Source organism: Leptopilina heterotoma, unplaced genomic scaffold (genome assembly GCF_015476425.1).
Source record: "Leptopilina heterotoma isolate Lh14 unplaced genomic scaffold, ASM1547642v1 Lhet_23, whole genome shotgun sequence".
In the NCBI taxonomy this organism is placed as follows: domain Eukaryota; kingdom Metazoa; phylum Arthropoda; class Insecta; order Hymenoptera; family Figitidae; genus Leptopilina; species Leptopilina heterotoma.
In genome coordinates this window covers 154949-178828 of record NW_025110948.1, presented here as the reverse complement: position 1 = coordinate 178828, position 23880 = coordinate 154949, and the positions used below count along the sequence as shown (strand labels likewise).

The window sequence follows — 23880 nt, the reverse complement described above, 5'->3', positions numbered from 1 at the left end:
TACTGCCTGCCTGCCTGCCTGCAGGTTGACATGGTAACACATAGGAGTAAGAGAGTAAGACAATTCAAATTAAATGTTTTTTCTCTCTCACTCTTATGGCGCCTGCCTGCGCAGGCAGGCAGGCAGTGAGGTGAGAGTGTACCTTTATTTTAAAAACATCCGGTGCGGTAAATTTGAAATTAATTCGGTGCAAAATTAAGTAACTTTCCCGACTAACAAATAACTTTTAGTCTACTATTAACTTTTCCCTTTTTACTAAGAAATTCATTAATTAGTTATTAAATGTGTTGTAAATAATTAATTCACTTAAATATTTACGATTTTAAATTTCTTTCCCGCGTGTCAAATATCGATTTTTCGATATTTGATTTCGATCTTTCGAGATTACTCGCGGCTAACTTCTTCTACTTCACTTTCCGTTGTGACCACGACACGAAGAGAAACACTCTCTCTCTCTGCAGTTATTGTGCAGAGAAATTGAAATAAATAAGAAATAATTGTTTTATAACTAATGAATAATTGACAGAAAATGTTAAGGAAAATATAATTGTAAATAAAATGCAAGAGGACGTATTTCCGGCAGCTGAGAAAATCTTGGCTGACATTGAAAATGTTTTGGAGAAGGATCATAATCTGTAAGTACAATACCTATATATATATATATTATAGAGAAATAATCATGGGCGGGGTATTTTAACAAAAACTTTAGCAATTTTCTACTAAAGAAACGTTTCCTGTTGTAATTCACGTGTATTTTTTTCTTGAATTTTAAATGAATTTGCTTAAAATTCTTAGGTTAAGTTATGACACTTGGTAAAAAATTTCGGTTATGTATTAACATTGTTAATTTATTCCCGCGCTGAACTTTAATTTTGTGTTAAAAAATAATAATAATATTAAAAAATTAAATTATTGATTAATTAGATATTAATTTACAATTCGTCTTCGATAGACTTAAATTAACGTCTAAGGATTAAGGGCAATTTAAAAAACTTTCTCCAATTTCGTCTCAGGACCGTAAATGCAAATATATGTAAAATTCTTGGAATTAAAAAGAAGTTAGGAAAATTTTTTTTAAATAAGGCAAAGGATAGAAATTTTAAGACAAAAAGCAGAAAAAGTGAGAGAAATAGAAAAAAGACAATATTTTAAAAATTTACATTAACAAAAGAAACTTAAAAGGTTATCTTGAAAAAATATTGAAATTCAGATAATTTATAATTTAATTAGTTAAATTAATTATATTGACTACAATTAATAATAGTTAATTAATTTCTTTTTAAGTTAATTTATTCAAATTCAAAGATCCAAAACAATCGAAAATGAAGGACATAATTGATTCTAACCTGTAAAAAATCTTCTTATCAAACAGAAAGTAAAAATATTTAATTAAGAACTTCAAAATTATACATTTTTAACTATAATATCAAATTAATGCGATCATAATTATTTTTAAAATCTATTTTTTAATTTTTTTCTAGTTAAAAGTTTTAGTGAATTTCCCGTAAATAAAAAATACAGTTCTATTCAATTATAAAATAATTAGTGAATCGTTAATGACGGTGAGATTGAACTTTCTCTTTACACTTAATTACTAAAGAAATTGTTTTGTATGGTAATTATAATTTATTGTTACTGATTTATTTTTATTTATTTATTTTTAAAACGATTTTTCATATGATTTTTAAAAAATACAATCTCCTTAATAATTTGCCTGTTATTTTTCATTTTTTAGTATTGGTTTTGAAATTATTCCGGCTGACAATGAGAATAAATAATCGATTTACCATTCCAAAATGCATTTTAACTGATAAGAACTGAAATCATAACATCTGTGTTTGTGAAATCCATCAAAATTTTAAATTTGTGTTTGAAAAAAATTTAAAACACATTCCAAAATGCATTTTAACTGATCACAACTGAAATCATACCATCTGTGTTTGTGAAATCCATCAAAATTAAAAATTTTAAATTAGTGTTTGAAAAAAATCTAAAACACATTCCAAAATGCATTTTAACTGATCACAACTGAAATCATAACATTTGTATTTGTGAAATCCATCAAAAATTTAAATGAATGTTTGAAGAAAATCTAAAACCCATTCCAAAATGCATTTTAACTGATTACAACTGAAATCATAATATCTGTGTTTGTGAAATCCATCAAAATTTTTAATTAATCTTTAAAGAAAATCTAAAAACCATACGGTTTTTAAAAAAATACAATTTCCTTAATAATTTGCCTATTATTTTTCAATTTTTAGTATTGGTTTTGAAATTATTCCGGCCGAGGACAATGAGAATAAATCACCGGTTTTCCATGCTGAGAATTATTTAGGTCTCGCATCATGGAGTGTACAACCATTGTTTTGTTACGTTTACAATCGTCTCTTGGATCTAAGACAAAGTAAATATCGACGTGAAGATCCAGTGAAAATATCACGATGGCTTCTCGGTGCTGTTCTATTAAATCCCGACATATCAACATTTTGGAATATGAAACGTGAATTAGTGAAAAATCGACGTCTAGATCCAATGCAAGAATTACGTTTTTCAAGTATTGTTCTTTATTATAAATCAAAATGTTTCGAAGCATTTGTTTATCGTCGTTGGCTCATTAAATTTTTATTAACTGACACAAGTCAATCGTCAATTGAAATTGAGACACTCGTGAGAAATGAGATAAAAGTTGCAACAATGACTGCAAATAGATATTGTAGTAATAATCATGCATGGTGTCATCGACAATATGCCGTTGGTCTTTTTGAGACATTGGCTAAGGAGAATTTTTATTCATTTCTACAAAACGAATGGGAGACGACAAATAATTGGTGTAGTCGTAATGTTTCCGATTACAGTGGTTTTGCTTATCGACAATTTTTATTGAAAAAATTACTCTTTATTTATCCACGAAACGATGAAATGAAAATATCATTGGACAAAATAGCCAGGCATCGAACAATTGTTTTAGAATACGTGAAAAATGATAAGAGAGGTATGGAAATTTTTATTTATCGAAAAAACTCGTTAAATTCTGCTTTTGTATTAAATTATTTCCTTTTTGTTTCAGAATGTAAAAACGCATTTGTCTATTCAGACACAGTGAACAGTGAATTCTTGTGTCCTTTACATGGTGTGAGAAGTGAAAAAAAAGCCGAAGACTGTGATCAAACGGTGATAAATCTCTCATATTGGATTGAAGAATGTGTATTGAATGAGGATTTAATAAAAACATTTCCTGGTCATGAGGCTCTATGGTGTCATAGAAGATTTTTGGCCTACTCTCTTCTTGCCTTAATAAACTCTTATAAAAAGTATTTTCAATATAAAAGTGAAATTTTCGATTTCAATCAAACTCAAAGGCATTGGAATAGAGAAAATAAAGTTGCCGGCGATTCAGCAATGTCACGTGGACTTCTTGAGGAGGCATTTCATATACACAATCAAGATCTAATTGCTCAAGCCAAAAGATCTGGTCAACATCAAAATTTCCTAGCCGAAAAGTTCATTAAATATCTAATGAATAATGATTTGGAACAATGAGAACATTTTTTCCTCTTATAAAGTCGTATTTTGCGAGAAAAGGTAGATCAAATTTTGTGTCTGCTACGACTATAATTATATAAATATTCAAGCATTATATTTTGTAGATAGTGAAAATAATTCTCTCCGCCCAATTAATCGACTAGTTCGATTTAAGCAAATTTTTGTCAATGATTTTTAGATGACTGGAAAAATAGTCAATAAAGCAAAACTTTTTAAAAGAAGGTTGCTTTTTTTAAAGAAAGAGAAAACAAAAGTGAATATATTGAAACCAAGGAAAGTTATTTATACAGTGGAAAGGGCCTTCTTTTAACCACTTCCAAGGTAAATCTCCTTCAAATCCTCGTATTTCAATGCTCCAAATAACATTCTTTTTGGTACATAATTTGAAGAAAAGCTTATATGAAAAAATGCATTTTAACTGATCACGATTGAAATCATAACATCTGTGTTTGTAAAATCCATTAAAATTTTAAATCAATCTCTAAAGATAATTAAACAGCTATTCCAAAATGCTTTTTAATTGATCACAAATGAAATCGTAACATCTGTGTTTGTGAAATCCATCAAAATTTTAAATAAATGTTTAAAGAACATCAAACACCTGATCCAAAATGCATTTTAACTGATGACAACTGAAATCATAACATCTGTGTTTGTGAAATCCATCAAAATTTTGAATTAATGTTTAAAGAAAATTAAACACCTGTCCCAAAATGCATTTTAACTGATCACAACTGAAATCGTAACATCCGTGTTTATAAAATCCATCAAAATTTAAGTTAATATTTAAAGAAAATTAAACACCTGTTCCAAAATGCATTTTAACTTATGACAGCTGAAATCATAACATCTGTGTTTGTGAAATCCATCAAAATTTTAAATTAATCTTCAAAGAAAATCTAAAAACCTGTCCCAAAATGCATTTTAACTGATGACAACTCAAATCGTAATATCTGTGTTTGTGAAATCCATCAAAATTTTAAATTAATTTTTAAAGAACATCAAACACCTGTTCCAAAATGCATTTTAACTGATAACAACTGAAATCATAACATCTGTGTTTGTAAAATCCATAAAAATTTAAAATTAATGTTTCAAGAAGATCAAACAACTGTTCCAAAATGCATTTAAACTAATGACAACTAAAATCGTAACATCCGTGTTTTTAAATCTATCAAAATTTTTAATTAATTTATAGAGAAAATCTAAATCCTATTAAAAATACATTTAAACTGATCACAACCGAAATCATAACATTTGTGTTTGTCAAATCCATTAAAATTTTTAATTAATGTTTAAAGAACATCAAACACCTGTCCCAAAATGCATTTTAACTTATGACAGCTGAAATCATAACATCTGTGTTTATAAAATCTATCAAAATTTTTAATTAATTTGTAAAGAAAATCTAAATACCATTAAAAAATGCATTTTAACTGATTACAACTGAAATAATAACATCTGTGTTTGTGAAATTCATCAAAAATTTTGAATTAATATAGTAAATATTCAATTTTATCAATTTGTTAACCTTAATGGAATAATACATATCTGTATTAGTTATTTTATAGTATTAACAATAATACTTCTTCTTTAATATTTCCAAAATAATTTTTTTATTATATCAATGTCAGTTTGTGAAAAATGCAATTATTTCCCCGTTGAGATCGATAACCGTTTTTCTTTTTAAAATAGAGTGTGGGTATTTTTAGCTAGAACAATAAAATTGTATCTATCGCGAGAAAACAACTGACCGTTATAATGTAACCCACGCTTTCGCGGATCCCGCGACGTTCTGATTCAGCGTTTGATTTAAAAATAAATTTCCACTTTTCGTCAGTTGTCAGTCTTGATCAAACTCTCCAATGATAGTTTCAATATTTCGGGAATCGAAATTTTTTCCTTTTCTTTAAAATTGTGAACATTTGTTTGAATCTATATAACAAATTTTATCGCATAAACCTTGTTTTATACATGAATAATTGATACACAAAGTAAAATAAATAATAATTACAGTTGATTAGGTTAATAAATGCTTTTTTTCAATTTGAAAATTTTATTTTTGAAATTAAAATTATTTTCAATTTAATGCTGTTGTTTTCAAAAAGCTTTTTATATTTTATAATTAAAGTTAAATATTTTTTATTATTAAAACAAGAAATTTTCATTAAAAACAATTTCAGAAAGAAGAGCATTTAAAATTACGATTCTCAACATGAAATATTATCGCGAGAAAGAATTTAAGTTCAATGATCGTTGAAGCGAGAAATTGATTGTCGCTAATAATTTTATCGCGCGTAGACTATATTATATATTTTCTTGTAATTTTTTTTTAACGCGTGTTTTGAAAGATAATAAATAGGTAATATTTTTAATAAAAATAAATAAATTTTTTTTTTTCTAATATAGATTTGTAACAAAACGCGAGAAAATAAAAGAATAACACTAAATAAAATAGTCGAATGCGGATAAAATTGCAATTGAAAATTTTGATGTTGACATTGATTTGAAATCGTTAATAGCTATATCGATAGCATGTCTATGAAGCCAAAGCACGTGACTATTTTCTTTTGTTTTCATTGGCTTTTAACAGTAAAGACTCTTAAAGAGAGTTACGTGGTCTCTTCGCCGGTCACATCCACAGTAGTGTTTTTCAAGATTTATTATATGCATGTTAGCGAATCAACTCACGGAAACGTTCCTTTTCATAATTTTTCAATAATATTTTGTGTGAGAGAAATAATTATTCATGGATCGCGAGGAGGAAGAGGAGAAATTTACATTTACATTGAGACGTGCAAGTAGTTTACGTTTATCATCTCGTCGTGCATTTAAAGGTGAGAGACTTATTTATTTTTTTTTTCGTTTGTTTTGTTTTAATATGTAAAATGAAAAAAAGGAGGTCAGTCGCAGATTATATTCCCTGACATTATATTTCATTGAATTTTATTTCAATATTTATTAGAATTTGTTTTTTTCTATTAATGTCTATAAATATTTATTTTTTTTTGGAAAACGATTTATGAATTTTTTCTCTCAAGAATGTTAATATATTAGTAATCTTCAAACTCCAATTTTTTTTGTCCTCTTTTTTTTTAAAGAATATGGAGACAAATTGAAATTTTTTAAAACAAACATTTGTTTTTTTTTAAATTAGTTTGAATTATTTGGTGAACAAAATTATCAAGTATTGTAAATTTAATCTTTTTATTGAATTATACGTAATTAAGAGACTTATGTAATTTTTAACCTTTAGCATTTTGCAATTTTTGAAATAACAAATGACTCTGAAATCGTATTATTGTAAGTAATTGAATTTTTATTAAGGAGATTTTCTTGTTTTTAATTTAGAAAATTTCTATTTTATCGATTTTTTATTATAATTTATCCATTAGAATTTTAAACAAAAATTTAAATTTACCGCGCAGTTGTCTATTCTACCGACAGAACATAGATTTGAAACTCGAAGGGAAAATAAACAAATATAATTTTATGTCAAACATCAAAATTGTCAATTGTTTCCCAAATTTATCCAATTAGATTTTTATTTGGTGTTTGGAATAGACACTTAATTTATGACATATTAAACTCAATACTTTGTGGATTATGTCATTTATTATAATTTTGAGACGTTTCGACACCGACGTCGGTGTTCTCTTCAGTCAAGATACATTTTCAATTAAGTTGAAACATCTTAATTTATTCCGCAAATTTAAAATTCTCTCCCAATATATCTTCTTTATCGAATGTACATAGATAGAAAACTCAAATAATTTTTTCTCTATGCGTTATTATGCTAAAAAATTTGGTTTAATTGACTTTAAAAAATAGTTGTGCATCTTTTTACATTTGGGAAAATTAAGTGAATAATTTTTAGAATTTTCTCATTGAAAACTGTATCAAAATAAATAGAATTTGAGACATTTTGCGCACAACACGTTACTGAGAGCTGGGTGACATTTTGCCAAATGATTCAGGTAACAGACTAATTCTGTATAGGGCAAGTATAATTATTGAAGGAAGGCCAACTTGGGTCAAGTGTAAATGTCATTTGCACTAGTTTATAACTATAGTCAAGATAGATATTCTTACCTCAATTTTAATTACTTTTAATAAATTCCATTTATTTTTAGTCTTTAAAAAAAAATTCTAATAAAAATGGTTAATATAACGTTGATTTCATTATTCGACAGAGTTTTCTTCAAAAATCAAAGTACAAAGTAATTTTAGGAATCTTACTCTTTTAATGTTATGATTAAGAAATCGGATCAAGTACAATTCGTTATATAGCATATACACATGTTGGACACTTTTATCTAATTAGAATTTCCTGGATTAGAGTAAAGATTTTTCTTGAAGATGAAAAATGGGTACAAGGACAGGCGCGTAATCGGAGTTGGATGAATAAATCAGGTCACGAGGCCTATATTTTTTATAATACCTAATAAGTTTTTTGAAAACAAAAATTTAGGTAAATAAAAAATTGGAGATGAAGGGTTTTTACAAATAAACAGATCCAAATAATAAATTCAATTCGGATAACCAAATACGTGTTTTCTTTTCAAATAACGATTTAGCTCCTCATAGGGACAATTTTATTCAAGAATTCGATAGGCTTGAACTCTAGGCTGATTTTTTTACAAAAGAATTTTTGCCATTGTCAGTCTAATGTAGTCTAATGACGCTAAAATATAATTTTTAGAAAATTCTCTATCAATAAAATGTCAAAATTTCCAATGTGATTGCGCGGCAAATTGCCAGAATCTATGAAACATTATTAAATTTATTTGCAAGTCTCCAATTAGTATGGAAGCAAAATCTTCAAGGTACATGAATGCCTTTGTACATTCTTTTTATCTTTTATTTCAATTTAAGTGAAATAATTCTTTGTTATAATGATTATAGCTTATAAATTGAATTAATTTTTTTCTTCAAAGAAATCAGTGTACTTTAATTGGAAAAATTACGGTTTAAAGTTATATGCCATTGTAAGAGTTTCAAGTCCAAGGTAATGCCACCTGTAAACATGTGCGTCGAGTTACTTTATTCTTCTATATAGCGTTAGTAATCCTCTCGACAGTTACTTGACGTAATGACATATTCATATAAATTAATCATACTATATCCTTTTTCTTAAATATTTTATCAGTTTAGTTTCAAATGACTTTTTATTGAATTTTAAATATTAACAATACGAATATTGTTCATTTCTTATGTAAAAATAAAACACTATGAATGAGGAATATTAACTTTGAATCAATTTTTTTTGTTTAAATGATAAAATAGATTTTTATATGTAAATTTTAAATTTAGACAAATCATGAACAATATTATAATATAACAAAAGTTATAGACTTATATGAAAATCATAACATTTGTGTTTGTGAAATCCATCAAAATTTGAAATTAATGTTTAAAGAACATCAAACACCTGTTCCAAAATGCATTTATACTGATCACAACTGAAATCATAACATCTGTGTTTGTGAAATCCATCAAAATTTTAAATTAATGTTTCAAGAAGATCAGACACCTGTTCTAAAATGCACTTTAACTAATCACAACGAAAGTCATAACATTTGTGTTTGTGAAATCCATCAAAACTTTTAAGTTAACGCTTAAAAAATCTAAAATCTATTCCTATAGGGGTCAAACAAGTCAAAAAAACCACAGCAACATCACTTCATAGCCAAAAGTCAAAGCATCTTCTTAAAAACTTTTAAAAAAATCTTTAACCAAGACAGTTTATAGCCATCGGCGGTTTTTCTTAAAATTATCTTCCTAGCATTCAGGATTCAATACAAAAACAATATTGGAATAATCAACAAATGTACATTTACACATTTTTAATTTATCGGTAACAGTTTAATAATAACGATCAGATTTGTTGGATCAGAATTCAGCATCTGTTCATCTTTTTATAAGAAAATTAGTTAACAAACTTGTATCATTGCTTTTCTGATGGTTCTGCCTGTCAATACAAAAGTAAAAGTTATTTAATTAATTTTAGTAAATCTTACATAAGATTTCTTTGGAATTGAAGCAGAATGGTATTCGTTCGGAATTTATGAAAGAAATTTTTGACAACAGAATTAGTGTCACTGTAAAACTGTATACTACCGCGAAATTTTAAAGAAGAACCACTTTAATAATTTTATTTTAAAATAAACGATTTTTTTAATGTAGTTAGCAAAGGAATAACATTAATAAAATTTGAACATTGTGGTAAAGAACACAAGCAGATAGAACGTATTCTGATTGATTTCAACAGGCTCGGTTTGAAGGGAACAAAAAGTTTTTACTGTTTTGTACGAATAGATATTTATAAATTATACCTATTGTAAAATTGTATCACAACATCCAAACTTTGAAGGCTCCGTACATAATATTAAGTAAACTATAGTAAAATGAATGTAATCACTACAATCACTTTCACACAATTTCGAGATAAATGTCCTTTTTAAATAAAACACCTTAAACATGTCTGGTTACAGATGAGGAATTAAATACAAAACTACGAAGCGGAGGATCGTTGAGAATACCTGAATATCTGGCTAAAAATTTACTTCAACTAGGATGTCCCGTTGTATCAATGCCAAGGTTGGTTTTTAAAATTATATAATTAAAGTAATTAATCAAAATGTTGCATTTAAAGTAGTAGATATAATTATTATACAAATGATTTTACAATATTTTACAATCTAATTCCATGGGTGATGTGACACTCCTAGCACAAAAGTTTAATTTATTAATATATTTAATCAATTCGGTCCTTAGCAAGAACCTTACCCCTTGGTACTTTTGATACCATTCCAATTCTCACAGACATAAAAATAATCAAAGATATCTTTTTCAATTTTAGAAAGTACACATTTTCCTAAAATTAATGCAAAAACTAATATAAAAAAGAAAAAACAATTCATTGTAAGTGAAAAAAAAACTTTATCCCCATTGTCATTCATCAAGACAGTGGCAAGTAATTTGTAGAAATTTGGGTTACATGCGAGATATCCATTCATCTCATGTTTTTCCAGTTCATCGATAAAACTGAGCACCTAGCAGATTTCATTGTCAAGCTGAACTTCACAGGCAACGTAACCTAGATTCTCGTGGAGTACCCCTTCTTTCCGTCCCTTTGCCTGAGAAGATATTTAAATCAATGCATTTAATTTTAATAGGCCATTGTCAAACAGTCGAGATTTTAAGGGGTTTCAGTCATTTATGCATCAGCTTCCTTTATGTAACATAAAATATGTATATCCTCTTTTTTATAAATGACGCATAAATATCATATCGTAATTGGGGATAAAATTCAACAAGTTCTAAAAATGATTGCATTTCTTTTAATTCAAAGCTATTGTTAATTGTGCGATTTAGACAAAGGAATTGCAGATTTTAATTCGTTGTATAAAGTTTTAGCCAAAAAATGCGTTGGGCTGTTCACAAGATAGACAATCGGTCGGAGAGGTACATTTTCTATGTGAATTTTTGGCAAAACATAAAATTTGACCATCGTAGTGTTTGTCATAGTTAATTGATTTTTATGATACTTATATTTAAGATAATTAGAATTAAGATTTTGAAGAATTTTATAAGTGTCAGATTGTAATTTTGTCAATATATTTTTTCCAGTTATTTCTATATAAGTACGTGGATCAGAAAGTAGTGTTGGCTTTAGATATATAATCAGATTTTTTTAATACAAACAGAAACGTTGCCTTTATCAGAATTTTTGAAAATAGTTTAGGACTGTCTTTAAGAAAATTATTGGTAGATTTTAATTTTGAAGCAAAAATGTTATCTTCATTAGTGACATGATGCTTTTTTATTTAAATTGTTAATTTTTAATTGTTTCTGATTTCATTTCTTGATTCGAAATTTATTTCTAGATTTGAAATTAAGTTCAAGATTTTTAATAACTGTAATTACATTTTGTTTAGATCTTTTTCTATATTATTCAGTTTTATTTAAAATTGTTGTATTATCGAAGTCAAAGGTGTGGTTATATTTATCAATATGTTTTGTTAGTGCTGTTCGTTTATCCTGTGGATTTACATAGTCTCTTTTGTGTTCAGAGTCGGTTTTTTAGAAATCTTTTTGTTTGTCCAACATAATTGCCTGGGCAATTATTGCAAGGAATGGAATAAGCTATATTGGAATTTTGTTAGTTTGTCTTTATTGCTAGTGAATATTTGTGAAAGATTATTTGTTGCTTTGAAGGAAGTGTTAATATTTTCTTTTTTCAAGATTTTTGGTATTGCAGTTAATATGTCATTAACGTATCTAAAAAAAGGGAAGACCGTGAGGGAATTCTTTGAGGCAAGTTTGTTCTGTTACAAGAACAATGTTTTTTTGTATAAAGTATTGGTGCCAGCGGGGGGAGCCCATGGGTAGATCAAGTTTTTGCTTAAAATGTTGGTTGCCATATTGAAGGTAAGATTTTTTTTGGCATTTTCTTAACAGTTCTTCAAAACGTGTTTTGGAATTTTTGTATATTGTTTTATTTCATCCCATCTGTTTTTTTATGCAATTGATAGCTAAACCAGTTTGTATGTTAATGAACATTGATTTTCGTCATCAGCTCTATTTTCAAGTTCGTGTTCTGTTCCATTCCATAAGATTTCTTTCTAATGTTCCAGATCCGTTTCCTGTTATCATTTCCGCAAACTAATCTCTTATCTCTACATTTCTGGTAGTTGCAGATTCCTGAAAGTTGTTCAAGTATAGATGATAGAATCCGATCTAAATTTGACGTCGTTAATTTTTCAGTTTCATTAGAAGGATATTTGTAGGTTGTTCGTTTTAAAACTATAGTTAGTGTAGTGAATTTTCTTGGATCATTTATTCCATTCTGACTAGCAAAATTGTAATATCAATCAATGTTAGATAAGCTTCTAGATGATATTATCAGATATACTCCAGACACTAGGGCTTACAGTCGTTATATCACCGTATTGATGTCCTCCTTGATGGAAATGTTTGTCAGTTAATTTAATTGCTTCGCGTGTTATTAAAATTCCGGTTAATGAAGTTGATGACTATTTTTGAAGTTCCCCTTGAAAGGAATTAAGGACACTTGTAGAAAAAAAATATTTTCAACACAATGTCATTTATTGACTTGATTTTAAAAGTCGAGTTTCATACTTTAATTACCCTGGGAACATCAGGATTAGAATTGGACATAAATTTCCTGGACTTTGAGATGACACTGTTTATACAATCCCGCAATTAATCTTTGATCCTAAATTCCCTGCCACTGTTTCTATAATGAAGTTCAATCGATTATCGACTAAATCGGTAGACATGTTAAAGCTCGGAGAATAAATCTGTCGGAGAACAGATTACGTGAATGGTAGATCATAGATCGTCAAGGGGTCGGGGTCAAAAGTGATAGATTCACCCTCTATAAGTTTAGTATATGTAGTCGGTCAATAGGTGATTCGTGCAGCGCATGGCAGCGCAGTCGCAAATACTTTAACGAGCCCGGCCGAGGGACCGACGTCAGACAAGTAAAGCGAAGGCGGAAAAGTGCAGTCAACATCATACATTGATTGCACGTCATATTTCTCTTACCGGAAATTAAAGTGCGAGACTTTCATTTTTATTTTATTAAAAGAAACAAAATCGTGTTCCTAAAACTAAATTAAAATTGTGATTCAATGTTCATTTAAAAACATTTATTTATTAGAATTTCATCTTTATTCGCAATATTAAGAGAGAATTTTTCATAGAAAACACGTGACGAAACGAATTTCATCACTTGACAGACTTCCCAGTACTAATAATAGTTTTCTGCCTTCCTCGTCATTCTCCATAAACTCAGGAATAATATAGAAGAAATTTTAAATGCTGACAATTACGTTAAAGTGTTAAAAAATTGAAAAGAAAAGAGATACTTTTTTCTTGCATTCGGAGGAAATAAGGCAGGACAGTGGCGCCTCTCTATTGGACCACAAACTACAACAGCCCAACGTAGGTAGAATTTTTTTTTTCGAGTAGAATTCAATTGAGACAAATTGGAGAAATGATGAATGGCAAAATCATTGAAATTTGTCAAATGATGATAGTTTATGAATGTCAATGTTTCTTGACAATTTTTAATATGTCAGTTTAATTTAAAACGTGAAATTGACACAAAGAAAGTTGCACTGTTTAAAGGTGTTTTTGTTTTTTTACTCAATTGAACTAGAAACAAGTTCGTTGTTTAGAGAGAATTGAAGAGAAAATATTTATAAAAACACTGATATTTTTTCATTCTTTTTTTATTTCTAAATAATGATTTAGTGTGAAATTATGTGAAAGGCTGCGATCAATGACCGCCTCTATACATTCAAACAGCTGATAACCGGAAGTGCATGCTGATCAGTTATCTGTAACCCGCATTTCGCCATCTTTGCGATTATTATATACCGTTTCACCTGAAAATTATGAAAAAAAAATATTAATATATTTACCAGTTGATAATTCAATTTCTACTATAACATATATTTTCACTTAGATTTAAGCATTGTTTTATAATATTCCATTATTTAATTATTCAAAAAGTTAGAATCGATTTAATAAATTTGACTCAAAGAAACTTTTTTCTATATTTACATTACTTTTAATAAAAAATGCCGCATCTACTTTTAAATGTGAAAAATAATTCTTTCAGTTTATATGCAAAAATTGAAGTATTTTTCTTATTTTTCTCTGTAGTAGCTATAATTTTATTTAACAGATGAGAAATTTCTCTTCACTTAATAGAAAACTAATATATTGAAAAATATTTCGCTATTTTTAGAAATATACAAGCTGTGAATCAAGGTCAGTGGAGTAACTAATGTTTTGTCTTAAAACCATATGTTACATAAAATCAATGAACTTCTGAAACATAAAAATACTCGTGAGGAGATAGAAGAAAAACAAATACATTAAAGATAATCGTTGGGGTATTTTTATACCTCTTTTTTTATGCTTTTTGGACTTCATAGTTTCATGTTTTTACGATATCTTAAAAACTTGTCTGTCCATGATCTTTACAGGGTTAGATGAACAGCTAATTTTTTAAATAAATTAATTAAAATGCAAAATTCTGAAGGTTTTTTCTTAAATAAGTAGGGCAGTTTTCCAAAGGGAGTGTCACGTCACCATGGCTACAATTATTTATATGAATTAATTAGATAATTGAAATTTAGTTCTTCAAAACTTAATAAATTGATAATTAACTAATTTTTCATTTTAAATAATTATATTAACAATGTTAACTTAAAAGTATCAAATTGTAACGAATTGATACCAAAACTTTGAATCAATTTATGATCAAATCATAAATTGATCCAAAGTTTTGGAAACAAATCATGAATTGGTTCAAAGTTTTGGTATCAATTTGATCCAATTTAGAATCAATTTGATACTTTTAAGAAAAATATGTTGTTCACAGTATTTAACTTCGATATATAAATAAAAATTTACTTACATTCAAATTGTTTATTTTTATTAATAGTTTTTCAGTTTGTTTATAAAGGTTAGGTATGGGTTTTAATTAATATTTTATGACTTTTGTTTCAGACCTCGTGCTGGGGTCGGCACGGAGCACTTGCCAAGTAGTGACAGCGATGACTCTTCGACAATGCAGAATCGCCATGTAGGTCATTCTCAAGGTCAAAGTCTAGGACGCAGTCAGACACAGCCGAAGAGCACCGGAATCCCCAAGGTGGAAGTTTCGGAGCCGGAAGATTCATCTGAATCTTTATCCTGCGTCGATGGGTGAGTAATTATTGATTTTCAATCATATGTATAGATTTTTATTGCGGCGAACAAAAACAAGCAAAATTTCACACCATATAAGTTTTTATATTTAAAGTTTATAATTTAAATGGAAACCTATATAGGTTCCCATGCGACTTAAAGATATTTTCAAATATTTATTTAATTTAAAACGTTTAACCCTTTGCTATAATTCAAATGGAAATTTATATAGGTTCACATATAGGGTTTTTTCATATGCGATATATGCCCCATAGACTTTACTATGGAAATACGTCACACTGAATAACATGAGTAAAAAGAAACTAAAAGACCCACTAAAAACCTTGTCTCCTCTTTAAATTCACTACACATACCGGAAACTGCGAATTTATAAGGATACCCATGTGGGTTTCCACATTTCTTAACACCACATATAGGATACTCTGTAAGATAATAGGAATCAAGATGCTATATTGTACTAACGCTTTTCTAAAATTGTTCAATAAGAAAGTAGTAATTACTCCGATAGACGTTATATTAAAATTATGATAATCAAATTTAGTTGTTAAAATCCTTGGTGGATTACAAACGAATCGGAAATACAATAACTTTAATGAAGGTGAAATTTATGAATTGGGTAGTTATCAGTTATGCTTGATATTATGTCTAACGTGCTTCGTTTATTTCGTGCTCCCCCTCAAGATAAGGAAAGTAATCATTCACTTTTTTAGGTAATTCAAAGGTGATAATTTGCGTATGTACCTCCCTAGCCCCTAAAAACATTCATACGTAATATAGGATGAATGATTCCTACAAATATTTTTCTGTTTATAAAATAAAACACAAAACTGGTGGTCGATTATGTAATTTGATTTCGAATTTGAATTGACTTTGACGTTAAAATTCATTTTAGGTTGGAATTCGAATTAACTTTGCCGTCAAAGAATGATAGATATATTTATAATTCATTTTAGCGCCAAATTCATTTTGAAGACAATTCTAATTCAACGTTAAAATGAATTTGGCGCCAAAGTACATTCAAATTCTAAATTAAAATGAATTTGACGTCAAAGCCAATTCGAATACGAAATCAAAGTGAAATCAAATTACATAGTCGACCCTCTGTTACTCTTCATTGCACCTTTCGTGGTCTTTACCCTTCCTCAAAATGGGTGTTCACAATGTTATGTCATAGAAACAAAACATATTCCAAATCATATATTAAATTTGTCTTGCATCGGTGATCCAACACATGATTTATTCACAGAGCGGAAAGCTTAGATCTTAAGGAACAGGTTTAATGGAAAGAAGAAACTTTTATTTTTAGTTATAATTGACAGTTTATTTTAAATCCTCATTCAATGGATAGAAAGAGAGAATAGATCTAGATGTCTTATTTTGGGTTACTGGAACAAAATTAAAATTCATGAGGGAACTATTACATAGAAGAGATTGTTTATGAGCGATTAAAATATTTATACCTTGATTTTAACCTGGGATCGATGACCCAGGAAAACACTTCCGTTGACTAGAAAAGTAAAAGGGAACCTCTGTCGAAGAGATTTCGGGCTAACCAAAGATGCGGTTTGGAGTCTAGGCGTCGAATGTCTCGGGCTATTACTATTTTACGATCCAAATTAGTAAGAAGGCACTCAGAGAAAGGCACGTTGTTAGAAGTTGAAACTTCTTAGGCAGAAGATTCTAGGCGATGTCTCCACAATAATTTAAATGCACTAGCGATGATAGGACTGATTAATGAAGATTAACTTATAACTTGTAGATGGTTTTTGAACTAACTCGTAGAACACTGGTAGTTGATTAGAGATGACTTCTAGACTGACAATAAGCTGATTCGGTGGAGTTTCTGGACTGGCAAGTTCGGCAAGAGGTTCAAAAAAGAAGAAGCAGGAGAAAAGACTTCTTAAAACGTCTGTAGGTAAGGTGAAAGACATGGGGTCGAAGCTAAGAAAAAGTAGTAAAGATAGGTCATCGAGAGCGTCAATGATGACAGTTAGTGTCGCCGGAGGCCCTACGTATGCGGACGTGCTAAGAAAGTTCCAATTAGAAGTTAATCCAGAAGTCAGCCAAACACAAGTGTTGGGACTAAGACCCACGAAGAAGGGAGACCTTCTCATTAAGATATAAGACTCCTTAGATAAGGAGAAGTTCGCCAACGACGTGACGAAGTCCAGAAAGTCCTGGGTAAAATCTGTAACAATCAAGAGAAAATCAGGAAGGTGATGTTCCTAGGACCCAATAGGCGCGACATGAACCTGGATCAGCTAGCTTGATGTCGCGCTTATTGGTTCCAGGTTGTCACGTGAACTTTACCATCTTTAACAATTCAGAGGTAATCAGGAAGGTAACGGTCCTAGGACCTAACAAACGCTGTTGTTGTCATCAACCTGGAAGACGCGGAAAAATTGGAAAATATTAGTCAAATAAATGTGGGTTTTATGTCCTGCCTCATTAGAAAGAGAGTTCTAGTGATAAGGTGTCATCGGTATCTTGATGACGGGCACATAGGAAGAGATTGTAAAGGCCTTTCTCCAATAGGATCTAAAAGCATATTTCGCAGACGCGTTAATGATAGCACTGGTTGCCACTGCAATCAACACAACGGGTTTGCCAAATACGCTCTTGGGATCCTATTGGAAAAAAGTCTTAAGGCAGCGAGCACATCAACCGCGTGCTTCAGATGCGGAGAAGTCGATCATAAGTTCGCAAACTGTAAAAGAAGCCCAAGCTGCTTTCTTTGTAAGGAAAAGTATGGCGATAAGGTAAATGTGAATCATATTCCCGGTAATGGAGTCTGCGGAGTCTTTCTTTCAGCCCTTGAGGAAGCAAAGATGACTCTCGCAAGGACCAAAAGTAAATAAGAAAAGATAGTAACAAAAAGAGAAAGTCGTATTTGCGACAGAGATGGAGCGCCACTCTTGAAGGCAAAATCTTACGACAGTTTCAAGGATGGGTAAAGGTGCTCCAAAAGAAGTTTTACGGGTTTTTAGTGGGTCGAGGTTGAGGGTAGATCGCCAGCTATATGTTTTATTTGTTTTTTTATTTCCTTTTTACTATTATTTTTAATCTGTCGTACCAAAACCACATAAGCTTGGAGTGCGAAATCCAAGGTACCTGTAAGCAGATTTCCCAAAAGTCCCTAAGCGCTAAAAAGATACCCATATAGGAATCCAAATATGAAACCATTTGGAAAAATATCGAAAACCGTATGGGATCCTAACCCGTAACTATCTTAACTATCCTATCATTAACATTTTCTATGGGAACCCATATAAGTTCCTTTATGAAAACTAACTATTCTACATGGCAATCCATAAGATGTGGCGTATGTGAATCTGTGTGGATTCCCTTATAAAAAAACAGTCATCAGTTTATCTGGGAGTCTTAATGGATTCCCATGTGAAAATTATTTGCATTTTTAATCGGAATATAAAAAGATATAATGTGTCAGTTCTATCCACAGATCCCTGCACCGACATGTTACCGACACTTTTTAGCCCAGACTCAAACCATTTGGGGGGATGCTGAGGCGCATATGGCGTCACAGAATTTTCCAAAGGAGGGGGTGCTATTCAGATCATGATGTCGAGGCGGATGTGACGTCATATCCGCCTCAGCATCACAGTCTGAATATTACTTGCCCCTCCCAAAATGGTTTGAGTCTGAGCTAAAAAGTGTCGGTAACATGTCGATGCAGGGATCTGTGACTTCATTTTCGTCAGAGTAATCTTCTATTAATAGAAAATCATATTTTCTGAAATTTACATTTGATGATTTAACTGAGTTTCATAATGTTCGGATTTTTAAAATTTGCATTTTAATTTACATGTACTATCAGCTTTTGATTTAAATGTTGAAAACGTCATTAAATTTATTATAAAATGTATTTTTTTTTATCAGAAACAATTGGAGAGAAAGGATCCAATTTTCTAGTAAACGAAATGTGATAGGAAGCCATTTACTATGTGACGTAAATCCTCAAACTATCGAGCTAGGCTTCCATGGGGTCACGTTATCTGTCAGATATAATTACAATAATGTCGTTCTTCAACAATTTTTCTAATCAAACAGTCATGCGATACAAGTCATTATTAATCTGAAAATTAAAGTCTCTTTCTCATTAATTAATCGACAATAATTATTTCCTATAAATACATATATTATACGTATATATGATAAATTTAAAAGAAAAATATATCCTCATAATTAGCAACATTTTGTGTTAATTATCCGCTTGAAATAATTATGTAATTTTTTCATAGTGTCTATTTAGCATTTTTAAACAATGAAATTTTTGTTTATTTATGAAAAAAATAGGACTTGTGTAATACGATTTGAAATTAGTTACGTAACTACGTAAGTGTCAACAGTCACTTCGAGTTAATTTACTAGATGTTGAAATTTATATGCATATAATATATATTAATTACGCAAAAAAATATTTTATTTTCCAATTGGAAATAGTGAAGATGCATTTTTATTTTTATATGCTAAAATATTGAATTGTAGACAGCTTTTATTGTAGGAGGCGTTGACAATAAAAAAAAATCTTATCAATCACGCCACTGTTTATATGCGGAACTTAATCGCACAATTGGTGGGGAATATTTTCACATTACGTTCTAAATCTATAATAGTCTATCAAAAAATAGAATTATTTAAATATTTTATAAAATTCTTATCTATGAACTTTCTTTGCTGATTATTCGATTTTCTTTTTAAAATAATGCTAAAATAAACGTTTGAAACGTTTTATTAATAACACAGTCATTTATTTATAACGAAAATATTTATTATTTGTTATTTTGATTCCAAGAGAAGTAATGTATTTTTTTAGTGGAATCTAGAACAAATATATATTTTTTATTTAGTGTTATATATTAGAAGACAAAGTATTTGTCTAGGTTTTATTTATAAAACGAAAGGTTTACTTAAGGGAATAAAGTATGGAAAATAAATGCTTATTATGCTTCAACTAGTATTTTAATTTTTTAATTTTTCGAAAGTGAACTCTTAGAGGTATCTTTAGGATATCTTAAAGATATCCTTAGCATATTTTGTAGTTATCCTAAGAATTATTTTTTATTTTTAGAAAAACAAACTTACGAATATAGAATATAGAAATATAGAATTTATGAAAATAGAATTCAAATATATCATCTATAATTAGGAAAGGAAAAACACCCTTTTTCAATTCTCTCGAATTCTCTAAAAGAAATAAATTTTCAACCAAAAATCTCTGTTTGTAATTTTGTATATATTCGTTTATCGTTATCTCTACTCGAAGGAAGTTGTTCTCTAGAATTGTATCTTGTCGTTAGATTATATATAAAAGGTTTTGTTTTTAGTGTCCGTTCCGTGTCCACTCTCTGGCGAACGGTACAATCGTCATTAAAATTTCAAATGAAATGAAAATTTCACTAGCTTTGAGTTTAGGATAATGGTTTTGATGAATATATATCAGTAGACCAAGGGAAACTGATATCAGAACGGTTATACCTTTGAGATTTAATATATTTAAGTGTATGTATAATATATAGGTATACATGTTTATATATTCAACTCTTGATTCTAATCTTGAGGAATAACTTGTTAGTATACAGTATACAAATATTATCTTCGTGTGTATTTTGACCCTCCATCAATCCATTTTCAAATGACGCAAAACCAAATAAAGTGTAGCGTTTTTTTTAAAAAAAGCCTTGAATAATCTTTTCCATTATAAAAAATCCTTTTTCAAAGTCATTTAGAATCCTCCCTATTTCATAAATCATCTTTTTACAAATTGTTCGAATTAAAAAAATTGTTCTGTTAATACGAAAAAATAAATATTATTTATTTATTATTCGCAGGAAGATCTAATGAGTAAATATTTGCTATTTGCTTTTGTACTTTAGCATTCATTTTATTTATATTATTATACTACATAATCACAGAAATTTATTTTATTTTAACAAATCGAAAATTCGCTCAGTTACATACTCGAGACGTTTGACCTACAAATGCTTGAAAATCGAATCAAGTTTAATTTCCTGTCATATATTTTCTATTTCGTATTGCATCCAGGAGATTAATTTTTATAGAAAATACAAGTACGGTATATCAATCGAGCTTTTCAAATAATAATTTTTATAAAATAAATGAACAAGTCCTTTTTTGTATTCTACAAAAACTACTGCGTAGAATCGAAAAAATACTAAACCCACTTGATTAAAACTATTTTTATATTAGTTATAATCTTTATTTTTCATCATTTATTCCATACACGTTTCCATACTGTGGGATGATTCACTCCTCTTTCTCTCCCCCTCATCATGAGGGTTAGAATAAATTGGAAATCTGACTCAGCATCTTTTCTCTTTAGGAGAAAATAATAAGACAATAAAAGAAACATTACTTGGAAAAATTCATGTAGAATATTATATTCTATTTTTAAAATTATCAAGAATTGTAAATTTTCCACTTCTTCACTTTCTCTGTTCAGTGTTGTTTTCTTTTTAATACAAAGATGAAATATAATTTTTTGAAAAATAGCACTTGTCTTGATGGCAAAAATAAAATAATTCTTCGCGGAGAAATTCGTAAAATTTTGCTGAGATACAATTTATACAATTGAGGGTAAATATACTTTTATCAGAGAAGAGGACTTCATGGAATAAAATTTTTCAATATTAGTAATCTTAGAGATTTATCGATTTATGTGAGAATTTATACATTTTACTCGCATCTAATCTTTACAGAATTTGTGTCATTTGACACATAAAAAGAATGTTTTTCTCGTGCGTGACAAATATATTTTTTATTAGACTTCGCAGTAGTAATTTGAAAACAAATTTAAAAATTGGTTTCTTAGAAATAATGAAAGGTTGTGTTTATAAAAAAAAACTGTATAGTTTGTTAATTTTTATAAAAAGGTAATGCATTTTTGATGTGCAGGGTTTTAGAAATCTTTGATCATAAATATGCTTTCCTAGAAGTAGCGGTAATTTTTCTAAAAGGATGTTACACCTTTTTTTATCTATAGACAATTTTTCTGTTGCCTTCCATTTTTTGTTATTGAATTCTAATTTCTATTTTAATTTACCTAACATGTTTGGTGTTTGTTTTGTCGACAAAATGATTCATGTTGTCGTTTGCTACTTTTCATTTTCTGCTTTATTTATTTTTTAATTATTTATTTTAACCTTAATTTATGGCATTTTTAGCATCATTAACATGGTATTCTAATGCTGTAACAGCATTTTCTGATGTTGTTTTTTTATTTCATACACGAAACTCAAACTTGCATACTTATTAACAACATTGTTTCGATATTCTAATGAAGCAATAATATTTAACGATATTTATGCTTTTTATTTTCTGTAATAACATGATTAGCATAACATTATTAGGATATTCTAATGCTGCAGCAATTTTTCTAATACTGTTTTTTTTATTCCTGTTCTTGTAACATTATTAGCATCATTACTACAGTATTCTAATGCTGCAACAACATTTGATTATGATGCTGCTTTGCATTTCATAATTAGAAAACATTATTAGGGCATTCTAATGTTACAGCAACAATTTCTGATGCAGCTTTTCATTCCCTGCATTACCATAATTTACAACATGATTAGCAACATTATAATGCTAACATGTAATTATAACATTCTAATGTTGCAACAACATTTGCTAATGTTGTTTTTTTAATCCATGTAAAACATAAACTTGCAGAACTATTAGCGTCTTTACTATGATAATTTAATGCTGCAACAACATTTAACGTTGATGCTTCTTTTTATTTTCTGCATTACCATATATACATCATGATTAGCAACATAATTAGGACTTTCTAATGTTGCAGCAACATTTTCTAATGCTTTTCTTATTCCTGAACTTACAGAATCATTAGCATCATTACCACGGTATTCTAATGCTGCAGCATCATTTTCTAATGCTGTTATTTTAATTCCTGAGCATGAAGAATTATTAGTAACATTACCACGACAACATTTAACATTCAACGATGATCCTGCTTTTTATTTCCTGCAATACCATAATTTACAACATGGTAAGCAACATTATTAGGACATTCGAATGTTGCATCAACATTTTTTAATGCTTTTTTTTATTCCTGAACTTACTGAATCATTAGTATCATTGCCACGGTATTTTAATACTGCAACAACATTTTCTAATGCTGTTTATTTTATTCCTGAACATGCAGAACTATTAGTATAATTACTACGATATTCTAATGCTGCAATAACATTTAATGATGATGCTGCTTTTCATTTCCTCCATTACCATAATTTTTAGCTTGATTAGCAACATTATTAGGACATTCTAATGCTGCAGTAACATTTTCTATTGTTTTTTTTATTCTTGAAATTGTAGCACAATTAGCAAAATTATTAGCACATTCTAATGCTGCAGCAACATTTTCTGATGCTGTCTTTTTTATTTACGAACTTAAAGAATTATTAGCAACATTGCCACGAAATTGTAATGCTGCAACAACATTTGCTAATGTTGCTTTTTTTCCATACAAAACATAAACTTGCCGAACTATTAGCAACATTACTTCGATATTCTAATGCTGCA

At 29.0% G+C, this 23880-nt stretch overlaps 2 protein-coding genes across 5 annotated transcripts in view; both read left to right on the top strand.

Moving 5' to 3' along the window:
- The first annotated feature begins 399 nt into the window (after window positions 1-399).
- Window positions 400-3764, top strand: LOC122502471 (protein prenyltransferase alpha subunit repeat-containing protein 1). Its single transcript, XM_043612545.1, has 3 exons — window positions 400-635; window positions 2265-2995; window positions 3071-3764. Exons 1-3 carry the CDS (start codon window positions 559-561, stop codon window positions 3541-3543), a joined length of 1281 nt encoding a protein of 426 aa, XP_043468480.1. The 5' UTR covers window positions 400-558; the 3' UTR covers window positions 3544-3764.
- Window positions 3733-23880, top strand: part of LOC122502470 (GRAM domain-containing protein 2A-like) — a 54990-nt gene continuing 34842 nt past the window's right edge. The window contains exons 1-3 of one of the 4 annotated variants that reach the window (XM_043612542.1): window positions 3733-3867; window positions 10041-10146; window positions 15097-15294. In XM_043612542.1, the coding sequence (XP_043468477.1) occupies window positions 10139-10146; window positions 15097-15294 (206 nt within the window). In that variant the 5' untranslated portion in view covers window positions 3733-3867; window positions 10041-10138. Of the gene's footprint in view, window positions 3868-6137; window positions 6384-10040; window positions 10147-13089; window positions 13519-15096; window positions 15295-23880 lie in introns of those variants that run through there. The other 3 variants (XM_043612541.1, XM_043612540.1, XM_043612543.1) reach the window with 3 other exon arrangements.

Coding starts and splice junctions, on each gene's coding strand:
- LOC122502471 (XM_043612545.1), top strand. CDS start 559: ATGCAAGAGGACGTATTTCCGGCAGCTGAGAAAATCTTGGCTGACATT. Junction 636..2,264: donor TTGGAGAAGGATCATAATCT/GTAAGTACAATA, acceptor TTCAATTTTTAG/TATTGGTTTTGAAATTATTC. Junction 2,996..3,070: donor CGTGAAAAATGATAAGAGAG/GTATGGAAATTT, acceptor TTTTTGTTTCAG/AATGTAAAAACGCATTTGTC.